At 37.5% G+C, this 23,868-nt stretch overlaps 1 protein-coding gene across 1 annotated transcript in view; it reads left to right on the forward strand.

Annotated features, from left to right (window-relative positions):
• The window catches only part of LOC150103501 (uncharacterized), a 335,762-nt gene that overhangs the window by 14,000 nt on the left and 297,894 nt on the right, over positions 1 to 23,868 (forward strand). The window contains exon 2 of the mRNA XM_090398489.1: positions 4,590 to 4,655. Within this exon, the coding sequence (XP_090254615.1) occupies positions 4,590 to 4,655 (66 nt within the window). The remainder of the gene's footprint in view (positions 1 to 4,589; positions 4,656 to 23,868) is intronic.

Below are 23,868 nucleotides of genomic sequence, written 5' to 3' on the forward strand. Positions count from 1 at the left end.
CCCTCTTGCCCACAGTTTCCTTTTGTAACTTCCAGGGATGGCCCCTTATCATCATTCCTTCCTGCTGTTCAACCAAGCAAAAGAACTCCCCAGTGTCAACCCTGTAACCACCTCTCAACAGTTTAAAATTCTCAATCATATCACCTCTCCTTCTATCCACCAAACTCTGTAGTCCACACTGAGGGAACTCAGCCGATCCTCATAACTAACATTGTACAGTCTTGAAACTGTCTTTGTTATCTGCCTTTGTACCCTTTTCACAGTTAATTTATCCCCTTCAAATCCTGGGGACCAAATCTGAGAACAATAGTCTAAGTGTGGTCTGATCAGGGTCTTATACAACGCAATGACAACTCTTTTATCTCTGCAGGTCAGCATCCTCATTATTGCAGCAATCCTCTGTGTTACCTTCACCACCTTTGTAATATGTCCCCTGAATTTCAGGTTTCTATCAGTCATCAACTCCACATCTCTTGTCTCGCCTACTTCCTTTAGTATAGCTCCTCCAATAGAGTATGCAGTGGCCCATCAATGTGTCCCATACCTCAAGACCTTACATTTTGCTGCTACCCCCATTTATTTGCCCATCTGTATAGCTTATTCAAATCCCCTTGGAGAGCTACCACATGTGCACTATTACTAATAACTCTTCCCAGCTTCACATCATCTGCAAACAACTGAATACTCCCCTGCAATCCACTGACAATATCATCGATATAAAGGTTAAAAAATATATATGTCCCAGTACCATACACAACTCTCTCTGATACCTATCGCACAGCCAATCATGAATCCAGTTGACTAACCTGACATCCAAAACTATGTGCTGCAACTTAAATATCAGCTTATCATATGGCACCTTGTCAAATGCCTTTGCTAAATCCAAGAAAATGGCAGTATATGCCTTTCCCTCATCTACTGCTCTTATAACTTTATTATAAAACCTAGCATATTGCTAAAGCAAGAGTGCCCCTTAACAAATCCATGTTGATTCTCACAGATAACATTACCCTCATCTACCCAACACTGTATATAGTCCCTCACTAATTTCTCCAAGAACCTTAACAACTGCTGATGACACACAAACAGGCCTATAATTAGACACTTCCAGTCTGCTACTGCCCTTATGCAGCAGCATTATCTTTCCTTCCTTCCATTCCCTGGGTACCTATCCCGTAGCCAGACTTTCATTAAAACACCAGGTCAAAGGAGCTGTCAGTTCTTAAGCACATTCTCTCAAAACTCATGATGAAATACCATCCAGACCCACAGCTTTACTGACATCCAGAGTACTCAGTATTTGGAACACGTTCTCCTCCTGCACCTTTAAAGCTCGATTCTCTATCCCTATCCCTCTAGTATTAAAATTTACTCCTCCAGGATGAAATACGCCAATAAAATGTTCATTGAGTAATTCCACTATGTCCTCTGCATCAGTCACTCTATTCCAATATTTAACCCACAATGCCATTTTTGAACAGTCATTTCTCCTCCTATTGCTAAAAAATTCCCTAGGATTTTCTTTGGATCTTACTGCCAGTCTTTTCTCATATTCGAGTTTTGCATTCCTTACCATACTAGTCACTCTCCTGGCCTATGTCTTATATTCTTCATATATCTGCTCTTCACTTTTCTCCTTATATCTCTTGAATAGCCTCTTTTTCACATGCAGTTCCTGTTTAATATTGTTTGTCATCCACTTTACACCAAATTGTGTCCTCTTTTTCACTTGTGAAATACAGCTTACTATTGCTGCTAACAAATATTCCTTCACAATTTTCCAAGCACTAATGATATCATGGCCTTCCAATTCCTTCCTCCTTGAAACTTTGCTGAGTTAATATCTAAGACTATTATATCACCTGCCTTATATTTCTACATATGTTCCATTCTCTTTGATTGTCCTGCATGTCTATTCATCTTCCAAGTCAAAACCACATGGATCACTCTCTCCAACTGGTGGGAGAGATGTAATCTCAGTTATTATCAACTCTTCTGATGCTATGACCAAATCCAAAACTCTTGAACCTCTTGTTCCCTATATTACATGTTGCCTAAGACATTTGCACATCAAGAATTCTAGAAATTCCATTCCCTTATTGCTATATGCATCTTGCTCTCTCCAGTTTATACTGCTGTAGTTAAAATCTCCCAGAACAATCATTCTTCTTGCACTTGCCAAGCTCAACTTTCTAAACACCTCCTGGTCCCCACCCTCTGTGCTCCTTGGTTTGTAGCAACACCCCACTAAATATCCTCTTCTGCCCACCTCTACCTCACACCATATACCTTCAAAATCATTAGTGTCACTACCTTCCAAAGCCTACACTCTTAGAGGACATAAATTGTCACTTATCATAGCAGTACTCCACCACCATGCTTTCCCTTCCTATCCTGCCAAAAAATGCTTGCCAAGCTCAACTTTCTAAACAACTCCTTGTCCTCACCTGCTGTGCTCCTTGGTTTGTAGCAACACCCCACTAAATATCCTCTTCTGCCCACCTCTACCTCACACCATATACTTTCAAAATCATTAGTGTCACTACCTTCCAAAGCCTCCACTCTTAGAGGACATAAATTGTCACTTATCATAAGCAGTACTCCACCACCATGCTTTCCCTTCCTATCCTGCCAATAAATGCTGTACCCTGCTAGTTCTATTCCTGTTATTATATCCTCTTCTGTCAACCACGTATCGGTGATCCAAATAATCTTTGGCCAGGCTGATGCTGTCAGTGCCACCAATTCTTCTCCTTTATTCTGGATACTCCTGGCATTAGTATAAAGCATAAAAATGCAACTGTTTCTATACCCTCTAGACTCCACTGGGCTCAGTGTTACCTGATATCGTCCCCTTCTCCCAAGTATCCATTCCCACAAGAGGCCACCCCTGCTACCATCCACCTTGGGCATTCTAGTTTCCCTGCATTGACACACTGACTCGTTCAGAACAGCAATCTCTGCAGATGCCTACGTCCGTTCTCATTCAAATGCAAACAGTCTCTCGCATACAATTCTCCTGTTCTCAAATGCCCTCCAAGCATCCACATATTCCAATCCTCTCTTCTGATACATTCTAGCTATTATGTTATTCAATATTTCTGCTGTCTTCTGCTCAGCTCGTCATTATCGTACCTGGGTAACATACACTATCTTTCCTCTCTGCATCTTCTTTTGTACAACCTCAAGCAAGAACATCTCTAGCTGCCCAATTTACATTACCTCTCAAGTCATTTGTTCTTACCATCACAATCATCTCATGCACCCTTTCACCTCTCTTAATTGCCATTGCCACACTTTCTGTCATTCCTCCAGGCAAACACTTTCCAAACATCCTATCTTGCACACCACGGATCATTGAGTCCCCATACATTACCACCCTATTCCTTGATTGCTCCCATGGATCTCTCACTTTCTCTCTCCTCTAACACTTTCTCTCTGTGTTCCCCTACTTACCTGCCTTCTTGACATCACTCTATCCCTGGTTCCAGTGCTCCCTCGCATTCTTCTCATTCCCTCTCCCCTACTGTTTCCATTCTCTCCTCTTCTATCATTCCCATAACTCTCTCATTCCCTCTCTTCCACGTATCCTATTCTCTCTTCTTCTATCATTCACATAATCTCTCTCATGTTCCCATTCTCTTCTCTTCTATCAATCCCATACCTCTTTCTCATTCCCTCTCTTCTACTGTTTCTATACTCTCCTCTTCTGTCATTCCCAAACCTCTCTCTCATTTGCTCTCTCCTACTGCTTCTATACTCTCCTCATCTGTTATTCCAAAACCTCTCTCTCATTCCTTATCTCCTACTGCTTCTATTCTCTCCTCTTCTATCATTCCCAAAACTTTCTCTCGGTCCTACTCTGATTTGCCTTGCATTTATCTCTTCCATTCTCCTAATCTTATCTTTCATACTTCTCATCTCGTTCACAAGACATTCCACCTCCTCTTTCAGCTCATCTATCCCTCTCTGCAAGTTAGTCACTCTTACTCGCCATTCATTTACCCAATCAAAACCATCTCTGAAAACTTCACAGCCTTCCATACTTCCGACTCTTGTTTTCTCATTAATATTTTGCTCGTCATTCTCTCCTATTACACTACTCGTCTCTCACTCGTCATTCTCTCTTCTCACACTACTCGTCTCCCGACATTCATTTCCTGTCCCTGAAGCAACTAGGTCATTTATCTAAATATTTAATTCATTGATTTCCTCCCACTATCTACATTTTGCGCATATATGCAAGAATATATATATAATTGAAGATAATGAGTAATTTTTGAGTTTATTACTGTTCCACTAGGAGATGCAAAGCCATCTTAGATGGCTTTCCATCTCCTAGTGGAAAAGTAATAGTAAACATTATGAATAATAAATTATAATTTTGCTGTTATATATGCTATAAACACTTGCACTGCCCAGTAGAAAACATATGAAACCTATGGAGAGAGTTTATTTTTCACTTATGGAGCAAGTGAAAAACAAAGTTCATACACAATCTGAAGCATGTATAAGACAATAATTAATTTTTTTTTCAAGCATTTTACTGATATTTAAAATATTCACTAATTCAAATTGTTTATTTTTAGATGAAGCCAGATGTTGAAGTTTTCTTCACAAATCCTGTAGAATTATTGAAGAAGCATATAAAACAGGTACAAGAAGTATGTATGTTTATTGTCTTGAATTTCCATTTTTTTTAATGTCACTCTCACCCATGAAAGGTTGTAAATCTATAATACCTTGGTATATGTGTGTGTGTGTGTGTGTGTGTGTGTGTGTATATATATACACACACACACACACACACACACACACATATATATATATATATATATATATATACACAACTGTGTGTGTGTGTATATATATGACTGTGTCTGTGTGTGTGTATGTATACACACACACACACACACATATATATGTATGACTGTGTGTATATAAATATATATATATATGTTAAGATACCAAGCTATTTTAAATATAAACCTGGTTTTTTACTCCATTTCCCAAGTAAGCAAACAACAAGTGGATGAAAGATGAGAGGATGGAAACAGTAGGAGAGACGGAATGAGAGAGGGATATGGAAGTGCTAGAAGTGGAGAAAATGGAAACAGTAGGAGAGAGGGAATGAGAGAGATGTGAGTGCTAGAAGAGGGGAGAATGGAAACAGTAGGAGAGAGAGAGGTATGGGAATGCTAGAAGAGAGAATAGCAGTAGAAGAGAGGGAATGAGAGAGACCCATGGGAATGAAAGAAGAGGAGAGAATGGTAAGAGGTATAATGTATGGCTACTCAATGATCTGTGGTGTTCAAGATAGGATGCGTGAGGAGTGTTTGCCAGGAGGAACAATAGAAAGGGTGGCTATGGCAATTAAGATAGGTGAAAGGGTGGATGAGATGATTGTGATGGTAGGAACGAATGACTTGAGTGGTAATGTAAGTCGGGCAGTGAGAAATGTGAGATTTTTGCTTGAGGCTGTACGGAAGAAGACAGAGAGAGGAAAAATAGTGTGCGTGTTGCCTAGGTATGATAATGATGAACTGAGCAGAAGAGTGGTGATATTGAATGGCATAATAGCTAGAATGTGTGACAAGAGAGGACTGGTTTATGTGGATGCTTGGAGTGCGTTTGAGGAAAGAGAGGAATTGTATGCGAAAGACCGCTTACATTTGAATGAGGAAGGACGTAGGCATCTGGAGAGATTGCTGTTCTGAACGGGTCAGTGTGTCCCGGGGAGGATGATAGCAGGGGTGGCCTCTTGTGGGAATGGATACTTGGGAGAAGGGAGATGATGTCAGGTAGCACTGAGCCCAGTGGAGTCTAGAAGGGATAATGGTGGGTATAGAAACAATGGCATTTATATGTTTTATACTAATGCCAGGAGTATCCGGAATAAGGGAGAGGAATTGGTGGCGCAGATAGTATCAGCCTGGCCAAATATTATTGGGATCACTGAGACGTGGTTGACAGAAGGGGATATAATAACAGGATTAGAAGTCGCTGGGTACAGCATTTTTTGTCAGGATAGGAGGGGAAAGCATGGTGGTGGGGTACTGCTTATGATAAGTGATGACCTATGTCCTCTAAGAGTGGAGGCTTTGGAAGGAAGTGAGACAAATGATTTTGAGAGCATATGGTGTGAGGTAGAGGTAGGCAAGACAAGATATTTAGTGGGGTGTTGCTACAGACCCAGGAGCACAGAGGATGGGGACCAGGAGATGTTTAGACAGCTAAGTTTGGCAAGTGCAAGAAGAATGATTGTTATGGGGGATTTTAACCACAGTAGTATGAACTGGAGAGAGGAAGATGCATGTAGCAATAGGGGAATGGAATTTCTAGAATTCTTGAGGGACAGATGGCTTAGGCAACATGTAATAGAGGGAACAAGAGGTTCAAAAGTTTTGGATTTGGTTATAGCATCAGAAGAGTTGATAATAACTGAGATGACATCTCTCCCACCAGTTGGAGAGAGTGACCATATGGTTTTGACTTGGAAAATGAATAGACATGCAGGAGTATCAAAGAGATGGGAGCTTATGTGGAATTATAAAGCAGGTGATTATAATAGTCTTAGACGTCAACTTCGGGAAGTTTCATGGAGGGAGGAATTGGAAGGCTGGGATATCATTAGTATGTGGGAAATTGTGAAAGAATATTTGTTAGCAGCAATGGTAAGTTGTATAATACGAGTGAAGAAGAGGACACAATTTGGAGTAAAGTGGATGACAAACAATATTAAACAGGAATTGCATGCGAAAAAGAGGCTATGGAAGATATATAAGGAGACAGGTGAAGAGAGGATGCATGAAGAATATAAGACACAGGCCTGAAGAGTGACTAGTGTGGTACGGAAAGCAAAACTGGAATATGAGAGGAGGTTGGCCCTAAGATCCAAAGAAAATCCTAGGGAATTTTTTAGCTATGTGGCCAGTAGGAGGAGAAATGACTGTGGAAGAATGATATTGTGGGATAAAAATGGGGATAGAGTGACTGATGCAGAGGACATAGTGGAATTGTTCAGTGAACACTTTATTGGAGTATTTCATCCTAGAGGAGTCAGTTTTAATGCTCGAGGGATAGGGCTGGTTTGAGGTTTAGAGGTACAGGAGGAGAGTATGTTTCAGATACTGTGTACTCTGGATGTCAGTAAAGCATTGGGACTGGATGGTATTTCACCATGAGTTTTGAGAGAATGTGCGAGGGAACTGACAGTGCCTTTAACCTGGCTTTTCAATGAAAGTCTGGCTTCAGCAAAGGTGCCCAAGGAATGGAAGGAAGGTAAGATAGTGCCATTGCATAAGGGTGGTAACAGACTGGAAGTGTCTAATTATAGGCCAGTCTGTGTGTCATCAGTAGTTGTTAAGATCTTGGAGAAAGTAGTGAGGGACCGTATACAACATTGGGCAGATGAGAGTAATGTTATCTGTGAGAGTCAACATGGATTTGTGAAAGGGCGCTTTTGTTTTAACAATATGCTAGCCTTTTATAATAAAGTTACAAGAACATTAGATGAGCGAAAGGCATATACTGCAATTTTCTTAGACTTAGCAAAGGCATTTGACAGGGTGCCACATGTTAATCTGATATTTAAGTTGCAGCACATGGGTCCTGATGTCAGATTGGTCAACTGGATTCAGGATTGGCTGTCTGATAGGTATCAGAGAGTTGTGTATGGTGGAGCAGTTTCAAGGAGGCAGAGGGTTACAAGTGGGGTCCCACAGGGCTCAGTACTAGGACCTATATTGTTTAACCTTTATATCAATGATAATGCCAGTGGATTGCAAGGGTATTTTCAGTTGTTTGCGGATGATGCGAAGCTAGGAAGGATTATTAGTAATAGTGTAGATATGGTAGCCCTGCAAGAGGATTTGAATGAATTAGATAGATGGGCAAATGAATGGGGTTGTCAGTTTAATGCAGCAAAATGTAAGGTCTTGAGGTTTGGGAAACATCAATGGGATGCAGCATACTCTATGGGAGGAGTTATGCTGGAGGAAGTAGAGGAGACAAGAGATCTGGGGTTGATGGTTGATAGAAACCTGAAGTTTAGGGGACATATTGCAAAGGTGGTGAAGGTAACACAGAGGATTGCTGCAATTATGAGAAGGACACTGACCTGCAGAGATAAGAGAGTTATCATTCCGTTGTATAAGTCTCTGATCAGACCGCACTTGGACTATTGTTCTCAGATTTGGTCTCCAGGATTTGAAGGGGATAAATTAACTGTGGAAAGGATACAAAGATGGTTTCAGGACTGTACAAGGATAGTTACGAGGATCGGCTGAGGGAATGTGGACTGCAGAGTTTGGTGGATAGAAGAAGGAGAGGTGAAATGATTGAGACTTTTAAACTGTTGAGAGGTGGTTACAGGGTTGACACTGGGGGAGTTCTTTCACTTGGTTTGACAGCAGGAAGGAGTGATGACAAGAGGCCATCACTGGACGTTATGAAATGAAACTGTGAGCAAGAGGGTGAGGAGTGGTTTTTTGCATGGAAGGCTGTTGAACCGTGGAATGCATTGCCTGATGGAGTGGTGAGAGCGAGAATGGTCAATGAATTTAAGGAGTGGTATGATAGACTTTGTGTTTCTTGGGGGGGGGGGATCTCCCCTCGATGAGTCTTAACAGACTTTATGTTCTTAGGAAGGACCTCCCACGATGAGTCTTTCGACTCCATGGAGGCCTGAATAATAATAATAATAATAATAATAAAATGTCAGTCAATGTTTGCGCCTGCAAGTGTTGCAAGTCAAGCTGACCCTGCACGTAGTGCAAGTCAAGGCAACTCATGGTAAAGGGAGTATAAGCTCTGATCACTATTCTTAATATTTACCCTTAATGCAACACACATCTCCTGGAGGAGATGTATAATGCTAAGTATTAAAGGCAAGGGCCACTACCCAGACCGGTTTCGACCTTTATTGAGGTCTCGTCAGTGAGAGCCAGGATAAGAAATACTAAGTTTTAAGTAATATAGAGCTTATAAATATTTTATCAAATCAAGTTGCCATAAGGTGCTTTGACATTATTAAATAAAAATCTCAGGATGAGAGATAGATGTAGAAAGTTTTTTACCTTGGGTATAATATATAATATATGTTAAAGATACCAAGCCATTTTAAATATAAACCTGGTTTTTTACTCCATTTCCCAAGTAAGCAAACAACAAGTGAGTCAATGTTTGCGCCTGCAAGTGTTGCAAGTATAGCTGACCCTATACGTTGTGCAAGTCAAGGCAACTCATGGTAAATTGAGTATAAACTCTGATCACTATTCTTAATATTTTCCCTTAATGCTCCCTTAATACTTATACTCGCTTTACTACACTTTTTATGCGATAGATAAAAAGAGATATGTTCCACAGAAAACCACATATAAAAAATCACATAAAAAATACCTAACTTACGTTGAAAAATTAGGGATACGTGCCATAATTTTTTAATACTGCATAAATGCAAAGCAATGAATTAAAATAACCTAAAATCGTATAAAAAGTTTATAAACATTCAGGAAAATAAGAACGTCTAAGTTTGTTTTAAAGCTTTATTCATTTAATTTTATTGAAAAGTAATAATTTTTTTTACATTTTTTTATCAGAATTATCGTCGCTATTTGACAATATTTGGCAACGTTTGCGAACTAGTGTGAAATCACTTTCATCACCAGAAGAGATAGTCAGCGCATCAGATATGTATGGTAAAGGCAATAGTTCTTGACAAACAGAATTAGTTTCACCCTCGTTCTATGCTTTTATTTTTCTTCTGACAATGTAATCAATGATTAAACTTTGTGATGATGATTTTACTAATTTTTTATACACCTTGAGATATCCAGACATACAGTTCTTCAGCCCACGTTGAAATTTAAAGGCTCATTCAGAATTATATATATATTATTACTAAGTATATATATATATAAGTATATACCTGTATAGATATATATATTTTTATAAATATATAAAATATATATCTATCTATCTATCTATCTATATATATATATATATATATATATATATATATATAGCAATTTGCGGTATTAACTCGGTACTGGGATATGTTCATATTTATATATACTGACTATAACCGAGACTAGAATAACAATTAAATTTATTCAAAAACTCATATATAAATATGAGTATTATATAATATTATAATATATTATATATTATAATATTATATGATGATGATGATGAACAGCCTATTTTTCTACCCACTGTAGGGTGAAAGCCTCTCCCATTGCAGGAGGTTTTTGGGTCTACTACTCCCATGGTGATGCAGTCAATTATGGGAGAGTATATCTATACTTGGGTGAAGGAATGTATGAAGGTGGAAGACAATCACAAACATCCATGCCTGTGCGGGATTCGAATCCACAGCCTATTGGCTGGAGAGCGGATACGCTAACCACTCGGCCAACCAGGCCGGCATAATATTATATAAGTATATATAAATATGAACATATCCCAGTACCGAGTTAATACTACAAATTGTTATCATATCCCTTCTGACGGGTATAATTTCCATCTTACGAAAGCTTATGAGAAGACACTTAAGAGTATTGGACTCGCTATCAACAGACTTTTCTTCCTGAAACGTTGTAAGTTCTCTTCTATTATTCCTAAATTCTTACAATTCAGAGAAGCCATTACCTGTGAAAAAGCACACAGAATCTACCAGAAAGCAAAACTAGAACTTTTAGGAGAAAGGATTAATGATACTAAACGTAATTTAGCTCTTCTATTTTCTCAAAAATCATCCTTAGAAAACCATTTAGCGACCTCCTTAGACTGCGTGTCATGGGATCATGCTCAAGAAATAAGTACACGTCGGGCATTAACATCTCAAAACTTAAACAAACATAAGCTTATCAGAAAGTTTAATTCGCTAAAGACAACACAAGAACAACCAACCCCTAATAATCTTCATGGAAGAAATAAAAAATTAGTGATAAACCATTCATCATATGTTCTAAATCACAATGAAGAACAAATTCTTAAAAAAAGGTCTCAATTTTGTTCTTGCGCCTAAAACTATTCCCAAGGAAATGTTTTTAACTAAGATGGAGAAAGCTGCATCACTACTTCTTGCCGCAGACACCAGTTTACTTCGCATGGAAGCAATACTTGCGATTAATAATGCAAGACCTCCATCTGATAACATCTCCCTTGGCGAAAGGCTAGCAATAAAAAGTCTTAAGAACAATAAAGACATCGTTATCATACAAGCTGACAAGGGCAATGCAACTTTAGTGCTAAATAAAACAGATTACCATGAAAAATTCTTGGTATTATTATTAGAGTCAGTTACATACTTGGAAATTGAGAGAGATCCAACGAGGGAGATACATAACAAAACAAACAACCTCTTACAAAAAGCCATAGAACTTCCACGAAACATACGCCTTGCCACTCGCTCTTTACATCCACTCATCCCAAGGTTATATGGGCTCCCAAAGATACATAAGGAAAACTACCCACTGAGACCAATTGTAGACAGTATTGACTCGCCTACCTACAGCTTATCTAAGTTTCTGGCTTCATCTTTAAAAGGTTTTACAGGAAATGCTTCTTCATATATAAAACACTCAACAGATTTTGTCTCGAAAATCAAAAATTTCAAACTCCAGCCTTCAGATATCATGGTGAGCTTTGACATGTGGCTCTCTTTACAAACGTACCAATTCAAGAAGTTCTCGATATTTTAAAGAACAAGATTTCAAAAAAGATGTTTTCCATGCTATCACATTGCGTTCACTCCAGCTACTTTCAATATGAGAAGAAAATCTACAAACAAAATAAAGGATTGGTAATGGGAAGCTCCCTGTCTCCTATATTAGCTAACATCTTTTTTGAAGATTTCGAACAAAAGGCAATCTCCTCAGCTACTCTTAAACCAAAAATTTGGCTAAGATTTGTTGATAACCTATTTCTTATCTGGGAACATGGCACCGATAACCTTCGGTCTTTTTTTAAATCATTGAAACAACTTCCACCAAGATATCAAATTAACAATGGAGGTTGAAGAAAATGGATCTCTTCCCTTCCTGGACATAAGACTGACTAAGATATCTGATTCTATTAAAATATCAATCTTTAGAAAATCTACACACACAGATAGATACCTGCATGTGTCCTCGCATCACTATCCTGCACAGAAAGTGGGTATCATCTCAACCCTAGCACATCATGCTAGATCTATACTGTCAGATGATGACGACCTAAAAAAGGAACCACAACATCTACAAAGAACCTTCACAAGTAATGGCTACTCGTTGAAAACTATTAATAAGCATCTATACCACCGCCATCAAAACAACTCAGAAACATAAGACAATCCAAAAGGTTATATCTCCTTACCATATATCATCTTGCTTTCCACGAAACTAAGAAGAATTTTAAGTAAGTTCAACATAAAAACCTGTTTATCTACTCTTTCTAAACTAAGATCAATTTTAAGCAAATACAAACCAGCTCACAACCATCTACAATTCCCAGGAGTGTACAAAATCACGAGTGACTGCGGGAAGCAATACTATGGCCAAACTGAAAAATCCATCCTCCTACGTCTAGAAGAGCACCAGAGAGACATTGCCTACAAAAGAACTAGAGCAAGTGCCCTGTCAAGCCATGTACTGTTTTCAGTAAACACAAATGATGAAGGCCGTCAACATGAGATAAACTGGACAACAACCTCAAACCTTCATATATGCCGTGACGAGGTGGAGCGATGCATAGTCGAGTCTAAGGAAATTGTTATGGACCCTCATCACATAAATAATAACCTTAGCTATAATCTACCGGACTCTTTCAGCTCTGCTATCCGATATTGGCACACGTGTGAAATCAGATGCACGCATCTGATTTCACTAGAACTTCAACACGGACTGTAGCTACAGTTCAAAGCTAACTGAATTTTATAATAGTCATTTTATAGTGATACAATGTTTCTTATAGTGTTTACTTGCTTTCTATGTTTCCACGCCTGAAGAAGTCGGACAATCTGATGAAACATGTTGCGTTTTGAATAAATTTAATTGTTATTCTGGTCTCGGTTATAGTCAGTATATATAAATATGAATATATATATATATATTATATATATATATATATATATATATATATAGATGTATATATATGTATAGATGTATATCCATACTTAGTAAACCTAAAGAGAAACATCTTCCAACTCAGTTTTCAGGAGTCTGCAAGATCTTATGTGATCGTGGAAAGCCATACTATGGCCAAACTGCTAAATCCATCCTTCTATGTTAGGAAGGACACCATAGAGATATTTCTTACAACAGGACTAGAGCCAGCACTCTCACTCTCTCTAGCCACATTCTTTTCTCTGTTAACTCAGACGAAGGCCACCAACACATTGTGGACTGGACACAAACTTCTAATATCCATGTGTGCTATGATGAACTTGAAAGAAAGATTGTCGAATTCAGAGAAATTGCCTTAGATTCTTCCCATATAAATAACTCCATAAGTTTCAATCTTTCTGATGCACACATTGCCTCTGTTCAATACTGGCGCACTCATGACAGCACGTAGTCAACTTTTATATGGAACTCAAGCTCGCATTACTGTTTTCAAAATGTACTACTGTTTTTTTGGGCTAGTACTATTAATGCAATTTTTAAGTCTCTGTTATTTTTTGTATATTTCTTTGATTGTGATACCTGAAGAAGTTGATCCATTCAACAAAACTAGTAAACTAGTAGTATCTTTTTAAATAAACCATGTTATCTCTTTATCTCTCGGTATCAGTCATTTAAAATAATTTATTATATATATATAATTATATATATATGTATAGACAAGAGTTAGAACAACTAGAAGTTATAATTGTTGGAGGAAACACTTTGGGAAGAAGGCTGTTCCTTAGAATACAAAGTGAATGAAGAAGAAGAGAAGAGGGCAGATTTAGTTGATCTGAAGGTGGATCGTCAAACTTCTGCTTATAGTCCAATTTCAGATCAACTAAATCTGCTAAATCATGGCTGTTTAATGGCATATAGTAATAATACAAACCCGAGGAATGTTGGGTACAAGTTCAGTGGATCAATGTCCACTAAACTATTTGTACAAGAGACCTGAGGTTGAAACAGACCATTTGTGAGCATTTGTGTTGGGAGATTGTAAAACAGGAGGAATATTCTATCAGGAAGGGGTATTTGTGGAATTGCAAGGCAGGCGATTATGACATGCTTAGGAAAAAGCTTAAATTTGTAGCTTGGCATAAAACACTGCAGGGTAAGGATGTTAGTAGTGCCTTAACCTCTAGCTAAGATTCAACTAAAGGAAGCAATTAAGTTACTGCTTCCTCTAGTTGCTACTAGAGGAAGCAGTATTAAATTGTGGATGGATGAGCAATATCATTAATCATGAGCTGCAGAAAAAAGAAGAAAATGCTGTGGAGGATATACAGGGTGTTTGGGATAAATTTGACAGTTTCGTAAGGAAAAAGAAAATCTTCTTTGTATCTATTAAATTTAATGAATTGACAAAAAAACATTACAGGCAGAGTTAATTACAATACTATCAACAAGATTTACTCAAAATAACCACCATTAGCATCGATCACAGCTTCAATTCTGCTTCGGAACCTCGAACAAGCTGATGCTACAGTCTCCCTGGGAAGGGCCGCAAAAACTGTTTTAATTTTATTCATTAACTGGGCTTTTGTATTACTGGAAGTGCGATTGGTGTCTTTTTCAACTGCGCCCCATACAAAATAATCCATGGGGTTAAGGTCTGGGGAGTTTGGAGGCCAAACATTTGGACTGGTGAAGTCGTAGAAATTTTCAGACAACCATTTTTGACTTTTCCCAGAGGTGTGGCAAGGGGCCGAATCCTGCTGCCATACATACGGCCTACCATTGGCTACCCTTGTTATCCAGGGTTTGACTATAGTTAGCAACTCCACGAACAAAGCCCGAATTCCAATGCCAGGGTTCTTCAACACCTGTTCCTGCAGATTTGCGAGGAATTCTGCTGTACGAACGCAATCAGATCGTCTGCTAGGGATCTTTCTTCTTGCTACATCCTCGTAGTCACCATTGCAAGTCTCTAGTTCATGCCTGATTGTTTTTACTGTATTCAGGGAGCATTGGGCAGCAGTCGTAATATCCTTATTTTGATGGCGGGCACGAATCATCATGATACAAGTTATTCTCTTCCATGATTCAGGTGGGTTCCAGCTATCCATCCTTTCTGACATCTTGTATATGAATGAAGAAGGGTCCAAACTTTTAAATGAAGAGAAGTGTGTGTTAATACATGTAACTTACGGAAAAATATAATTAATTATAAATATGTCAAATTTATCCCGAACACCCTGTATAAAGAGAAAGGTAACCAGAAAACTCATGAACAGTACAATGCTCAGGCAAGATAGGTGACTAGTATGGCAAGGAAGGCAAAATCAGATTATGAGAAGAATCTAGCTGAGCAGGTCAAAGGAAATCCCAAAGAAGTGTTCTTTCATTATGTGACAAGTAAGAGGAAGGTTGACTATGGAAGATTAACCTTAATGAGTGATGATGGTCACAAGAACACAGAAGCAGATAAAATAGTTGAGTTACTGAGTGACCAGTTTGCAAGGGTATATCCTTGCAAACAATCTCTGTTCCCACATTAGTGACAGACACTAATGTGGGAACAGAGGTTGATAATAATGCAGAATCTCAATGTAAATACAGCCATGGTATTAGATTGGATATCAGCTAGAGTTTTGCGAGAATGCGCAAGGGAATTGGCAATGCCTTTGACTGGGCTCTTTAATTTAAGTCTCAGCTCTGGTATAGTTTGAAGGGAGTGGAAAGAGGGCAAAATAATTCCTTTCAATAACAGAGGCTCTAAGACTGCAGTAGCAAATTATAGACCAATCAGTATCTCAGGTGTGGTGTAAAAGTACTAGAAAAATTGATAAAAAAGAGAATTGAAGAATGGGTAGATAAAAATATGGTACTGTATAAGGGTCAACTTAGCTTTGTGAAGGGTTGGTTGTGGCTTTGTAATTTGGTAACTTAAAAAGTTACCAAATTACAAAGCCATAACAAATACTTTTTAATAGCATAACAGCTGAGTTGGATAAAGGAAATGGCTACATGATGATTTTGCTGAATTTTGCAAAGGCATTTGACAAATACCACATGGAACTCTGTTACACAAATTAGAACAAATGTGATGGATAAGTGGATGAGAGGGTGGACAGATATAAAAATTGGTATGTGGGGGTGCACAATCGAAGTGAAAACAGGTGACTAGTGGTGTACTGAAAGATTCAGTGCTGGGACAATTGCTGTTTAATTTTAACATAACTGATATAGGAAATAACCTGAAAGGAAATATTCAATTGTTTGCTGATGATGCAAAATTAGGTAGAGTAATAGTTAATCAAAGTGATCTGGAGAGCTTGCAGGACAATTTAAATAGGCTGTCAGTATATGCAAAAGTTAATGGGTATCAGTTAATGTCGAGAAATGTAAAGTTATGCATTATGGGATAAATAGATTACAAGCCGTATATCACATTGATTGCACTGTACTCCAGGAAATTGATGAAGCTAGAAATTTAGGGGGGTGGTAGACAAAGAGAGTTAAAGTTTAGAGGACATTGCTGAGGTTCCTAAGGTAGCCCATAAGATTACTTGGGTACTGAAGAACACATTAACAAGTAGAGATAAGGAAGTTGTAATTCCTCTTTATAAGGCCTCGATATACCCACATCTGGATTACTGTGCTCAAGTCTGATCCCCTGGGGTTCTTGGGGATAAAGAAGCAGTGGAAGGCTTCAGAGGTGAGTGACAAAGATGGTGAGTGGCCTGTGGAATGTTCCCTATGAAGATAAATTGAAAGTGTGTGGGATTGCAGAAGTTGGTTGATAGGAGAAAAAGAGGGGATATGATTGAAACATTTAAGTTGCTTAAAGGGTTTTATAGGATAGATACAGGGGAAATGTTTTAGCACTCGGTTAGAGGGACCAGAACAAGGGTCATCCCTGGAAGTTGAATAAAGGTGTAATTAGTAGGGGTGTGGACTATATTTTTTGCTTGGAGAGTTGTGAATGAGTGGAATGTGCCAGAGTCAGTTGTGAGTTCTTTGTCTGTTAAGAGGTTCAATGAGAAATATAATATACTGGCTCTCCCACCATGAGTCTTTGGACTCAATGGAGATGCCCATATAATAATAATAATAATAATTTCTAGTGGAAGTGATTAAGTTAGCAAGGAATTATTAATCAGCTGGACAGTCATCTTTTTCACATGATCAAGAATTTTTAGGGAGGTGTGCCACCCAAACATGAGAACAGTATTCTAATGTTGGATAGATTTGAGATATATGTATGCAGAGTTAGTCTGGGTAAGTGAAAAATAGCACCTTAAGTAAAAAGGATGATTTTTTATAGGCTGAGAAAGCAATTGATGTGGTGCGTTTGCCAGGAAAGAGTAGAGGTTATTGTCATTTCAGGATAAATATAAACCTTTTCACAGTTTTGTCAAAAAGCAAAACTGTGTTTTAGTACCATTGAAAGTGTGATTCATTTATCTTTCATTCTATCAAAGAATAGCATTAAGGTGTGCAGGGCTGGATTAAGACCCATAGAGGCCCTAAGCACTTGAAAGATTTTGGTGCCCCATATATATGTAATTCAAAATATAAACAATAATAAACCATAAAGTAAATTTTTATTTTTCAAAATGAAACAAAACTTATAGTAAGATGGAAAATAATGGTTTTTTTTGTATACTTCAACTTTATTTAGATTTGAAAAGTTTTCTCCTACTTTTATTAATTGCAAAGTCTTTGATCAGATCCTCAAAATTAATCTTACATAACACATCTGCTTCTATACTTAGTAGAGATAAGGCATTCAACCTGCCTTGTTGCATAGTTGTTCTGATGGGATTTTTAATATACTTCAACTGAGAAAATGAATGCTCAGCTGACCAATTTGTGACCATTAATGTTAAAAATATACGAAAGGCAATGTCTACATTTGGAAAGGCACATTCAATATTGTCTTCTACAATTATTTTATAAAGTTCAGCATGACTGAATCTTGTTTTTACATTTTTTGTTGCACTGAACTTATGGCGCATATATGAGTGAAACTGCTGAAGCTCAGCTGAGAAATTAGTGTTCAAGTCCTCTGGGTAAGCATCAGTCAGCTTTTGACAACACTGAGAATACCTTTCAATTTCAGTAGATGATGAAGTCACTGAAGTAACATTATGTGGCATATCACTTAGGAAAGAAAATCTCTCTGATATTTCTTTGTATATATCTCTCTTCTTCTTCTCACCTGTTTCAAGTTTGTCAACAATTGTGTAAAAGATGGCATTCAGATATACTTCTGGAGCATCTCCATCATTGGGTACCTTCTTTCTGATACTTTTGCGAGTTTGAGCTGCCTTTTAATCAACATCTGGTAGCACTTCCTTTGTAGCTGCTTCATATATCTTTCAAATTCATTTCGTGAAGTGCACAATTGATCAGCTAATGATCCATACAGATCTGCACGTTTTTAAGTTGACATCCTCATTCTGTAGAACTTGGCTTACTCTGTGAAAATTTTTCAAAATCTCATCCCAAAAATTCAACCTAAAAACGAATTCTAGCTCTTGCATCTTATTTGCAATATTATCTGCTTCTCTAGTGTCTCCCTTTTGTGACTGGTCTTTGGCTATACAGTCTAACGCTTCTGAAATTTGAAGGAAAGATTTCAAAATTGCTGCTGTTGCCCTAGCATGTGCCTACCATCTGGTATCAGAGAGGGATTTTTAAGACATTTTCATTTCCAATACAACCTTTAAGAATTGTCCACCAACTGGTTGAGGCTGAAAAAAAAAGGTATAGAGCACTGTAGAGAAGAAATTAACTGCCTCTTAACAGCAGTCAACAGCACTTCGGCCTACCGAATTTAGTGAATGAGCTGCAGAGAGCACATATATAGCAAACTTGTTTGTTTCTAATTTTTTTGCTCATACCCTTATAACGCCCAGACGTGTTAGCAGCGTTGTCACAAGACTGACCCCTACATTTTGAAAAGTTTAGCTGACAAACTTTACGTAAGTACTGCAACACCTGATTTGCCATTTCCTCAACGGTATGGCTTTTCATTTCCAGAAAGGTTAAAAAGCGTTCAGTAGGCTGTCCATCTTTTAAGTACCTAGGTACAACACTTAACTGGTCGATGTGTGACAGATCTGGTGGTGAATCAACTGATAAACTAAAATAACCAGAAGATTTTATTTCATCAACAATAAGCACGTTGGACTTTTGAGCCATCAGTTGAATGAGTTCCTCACAGGTGGTTTTGGACAGATAAGAAGGATTTCCTTTGCCACAATTTCCATATTTCACAATATGACCTGCTAAAAATGGATCAAACTGACTTATGAGCTCAAGCAGCCCTAAAAAGTTCCCATTTTGCAATGATCCAAATCTTTCTTCTGTTTTTCGAAAAGCCAAGCCACGTTCAGCTAACGTACAAATAACAGCTATGACATGCCTCAGGACATGTTCCCAGTAATCACACTCTTCCTGAATTTGTTTTTCCAACTGTTGTCCCAACCCTACACCTTGTCTGCGAGTTAAGTATGTTAGCATAGAGTCTCGGTGAGTAGTGCTTTTTTCATGTTGATCAATTACAATAGTATTTCACCAGTCACTGAACCCTTCTCTTGTAACAAAATGTGAGAAATATTTAGGAGCAAACAGTTTACAAACAAAACAATAAACTGATCCTGTTGAAGGTGAATACAATAACCACTTTCTCTTGTATTCCTCACCATTGGCTTTTGTCCCAACAAAAAGTTTCTGTGAACAGTATCTTACTGTTTTGCCACTACTGAAATGTCGGTAAGACTTGTCAAATGGCTCATTGTGGTGTTGACGGTCACTGGGTCCACAAGGAGTCCATTAAGCCACATCATCAGCAGAGAAATCAAGCCACAACCCTGGATCTTTTGCTATATTTACTTCATCTTTTGCAGGCTGAATCATTTCACCACCATCACTATGGCTCACTAAACTTTCATTTTCAGCAATTATTTCAACCTCAGAATGTTTTGTAAAGCAACTTGCATCAACATTTGCAAGAGAGATATCAAGAGAATTTACAGACAAAGTGAGATCAGGTGAGACGTGCTAGATGAACCTGCTTGTGACACCTTGATGATTCCAGTATCATCGTATTTTGATTTTGGAGTGATCAAAGTAGTATTCGTGTCCACTTCTGATGACGGAGATTGGCTCTGATCAGGAATTGGTATATAATGTTGTGGAACTTGTGTGAAGAAATCAGTCAGCTTTGCAGTCTTGGAATCTAATTCCAAAGTCTCCTCTTGTTTCTTTTTTGATAGTTATCACTTTTGTGCACCACTTAACTGAACACATTTCATCTTGGTTCTTGGGATCTGTTAAATACAGAAATAAAAAGATTATTTTGTTCAATATTAGGTGGCAATCAACACAGTTACACATATCACAGGCAAAATCATAAGAACAATTTAATTTTCGGCTTACAGCTGAATCTTGTGCTTTTGTGCTTTAATTAACTCTTATTTTACCAGAGTCACACTTCTGCAACAGCTAGGCCTTTTACAGGAATCCCGTTTCTGAGACAACCACGTAATTTGATTTAATCAAATATAATTTATTAAAACATAATTTATTAAAACATAATTTATTAAAACAAAACAGACAGACAGACAGGAAACTAAAAAATAAGATGGTTACGTTAATCATAAAAAATTACCTCATTTGATGCAATGGTAGTGCCAGAAAGTGTCGTAAGCAATAATCAATAATATAGTGTAAACCAGGGGGTGGCCAACCTTTTATAGTTCATGCGTCAATTTTTTCATTTTTTAGTTAAGATGTGCCATACAAACTTATACCACTTTTCGGCCCTTTTAAAATATGGTAATATGGATATATTTAACAGTTATGCATAAAATGATTTATATGGTAATATAGACACTTTTAGCAGTTTTAAATAAAAGGATTTCATATAAAGACAAGATAAACATTAATTATTTTATTGAGACTTTTGAAATTGCTTTGCTTTTGCTAAGCTTGTAATGTTTGAAGTTAAATCAGTTACAGAAAGCATCAAACAGTTTTTCAAATTTGAATCTGCGACGTAGTTTGTTCTTAATCATTTTCATTGATGAAAATGCTTGTTCGCATCTGTATGTAGTTCCAAAACGACAGATATAACTCTGAGCAAATTTTCTCAGTTCTGGTAAATGTTCACAGGGCAACGATCGCCAGAAATTAATTATATCAGAAGCATCTGGGAGTGATGGAAGTTCATTAAATTTCATTTTCAATAAAGAATTGGTTCTGAGATCAATAAGTTCCATTTGTATGTTACTAGGCATCGTCAAGATGTTTTGTTCAGTAAGTGAAAAGAGATTTATAAATGCAAGTCTTGTTCTTCAGCAAAATCGCTAAAACGGCTGTTAAAGGACTCTTGCAATAATCTGAGTTTCTCAGTATATTCTGCAGAGTTTCCATTATCTTCAACAGATTCACTATGTTCTTTTAAATGTGCAAATTGACTTAAATCCCCATTTTCTAACTAGGAGACGAACAGTTTTAATTTCATTTTGAATGCACTGATGTCATTTACTAGGAAACAATTTGTTCTTTCCCTGCAGTTTCAAATTGAGATCATTGAGGTGGCTGGTAACATCAACTAAAAATGCTAAATGAAATAGCCATTTCTCATCACACAACAGGGCTTTTTTCTCATGCAGCTCATCCTTCTCTTCCAGAAAATTACAAACACTTTCTTTCAGCTTCCAAAATCTACTGAGAACTTGTCCTTTAGAAAGCCAGTGCACCTCACAATGAAGAATGAGATCACCATATTCCATATCTAGCAGCTCACAATATTCTCTTCTCTTTAACCCTCTTGCTGTAATTTTATTCACGCACTTTACAACTGGTATCATAACATGCTTCAAATTTAGTTTTTCCACACAGAGATTCTTCATGTATAATACAGTGAAACCGAAAAACCTAAAACTGAATGACCTAAAAACCTTTCAAGTAAAGTTACAGTCCCAGAAACTCTACCTATCATTGATGGTGCTCCATCAGTACAAACACTGATGAGCTTATTAGAATCTAGTTGTTGATTTTCTAGACATGACTTTACTTTGTCAAAACCCTCTGTTTTTTCCATAAAGTGACTCAAGACCAATAAGTTCTTCAAAGATGTTAAAATTACCATCAATTCCTCTTATAAAAATGCTTAATTGGGCTACATCACATATGTTGCAGATTCATCCAAGGCTAAAGAAAAGAAAGAACAAGCATGATCATGGTCTTTCAATTGCTCAGTAACATCATGGGAAAGTTCTTCGATGCGTCTTGTAATTGTTTGCTTGGACAGAGCAATTTGGTTTACTTTTTCTTTCAACATTGTTATCACCAAGATATTTTGCAAATTTTTCGAGACAGGGCTTAACAACTTCCTCTCCATCAGAGAAAGGCTTGTGTTTTTTAGCCAACACAAAGGCAATTTCATAAGACTCCTCCAGCATTGCCACACTTTCACAACTTCGTTTCACAAATATATTTTGTCTCTTTTTTATTTCTTCCTTTTGCTTAACCACATATTCTTTCTGCAACTCAGACCCAGGAACTAACTTCAGTTTTTCTTCTAATTCAGTTTGATGTTTTCTATAGTGTCTGTTAAGATCATGTCTTCTATTATCTGAGAGAGAGTGCTTTCACAAACAATGCATTTGTGAAAGCACTCTCTTCAGGAAAGGTTTTCCTGAAGGACACGCAATAAATAAGAACTCATTTTCCCACAGTTCATTAAACTGCCACTTGCTATCACCTTCTGCTTTTCTTCTGTTCATTTTCTTTTGCAAAGTAATGGGTAACTGAATGTAAAAAAAAAATTATTTCAAAAGTAAAGCTTATTATTAAATAATTTATTTAATCAATTATTTTATCATTTTAAACATTATGAACATTCAAAAACAGTTCTACAAGTTCAAAATAAGATTCCTGTTTTCATGAAGGCCTAATAGAGTTCTATAAGTTTAAAAATCATATATATATTTTTTTTTCATAGAGAGTTTTCGTCTCTCTCTCTCTCTCATAATATATTATGTCCGATGAAATATGAGTTCGCTTCTTGCCCTAAAACAGTCGATCAGCTGGCAATTACACACACAACCCAAACATCCTTACGAAAGCTTTGCTGAAGATCAATTAAATTTTAGCAATAAACTTACTATACGTAAATAAAAAGTAAAGATATTGTATAAAAAAAAAACATAAAAACACACACAAAGAAATACACTGAATAATTGCGGGTTTCAGTAATCAGCAAATTAGGGGAGCAGGCAAGAACTTGACATACGCATTCAAAATGAAAAAAATTTATTTTTAAATTTACAGAACTATATTAAGCCTTCCCCTGTAAGCGACGCGTAGTTCTGTCGCCCAAGGACTGTGAGAAGTGGGCTAGGACTACTGAACCAAGGACGGGTTCAGCTAAAGAAGCGAGTCCAACAGAAAGAGAGTGTGTGTGTAAAGTAAGAATCGGGTCGCTGAATGTGGGTATGATGAATGGGAAGAGTAGGGAGATAGTGGACATGATGAGAAGAAGGAAGCTGAAGATCTTGTGCGTGCAGGAGACAAGGTGGAAAGGAAATAAAGCAAAGGAGCTGGTGGAGGGATATAAACTGTTTTATAGTGGTGTGAATGAGAAGGGAAGAAACGGAGTTGGAATTATCATCGATAAGGAGTTAAAGAGTGGAGTCTATGAGGTGTGCCAGAATAATGATCGGATTATGAGCATTAAGCTTGAGATGGGAGGAAGTGTGGC

The sequence above is a fragment of the Typopeltis vanoorti genome, chromosome 9 (assembly GCF_054136105.1).
Source record: "Typopeltis vanoorti isolate ZY-2024b chromosome 9, IOZ_Tvanoo_1.0, whole genome shotgun sequence".
In the NCBI taxonomy this organism is placed as follows: Eukaryota; Metazoa; Arthropoda; class Arachnida; order Uropygi; family Thelyphonidae; genus Typopeltis; species Typopeltis vanoorti.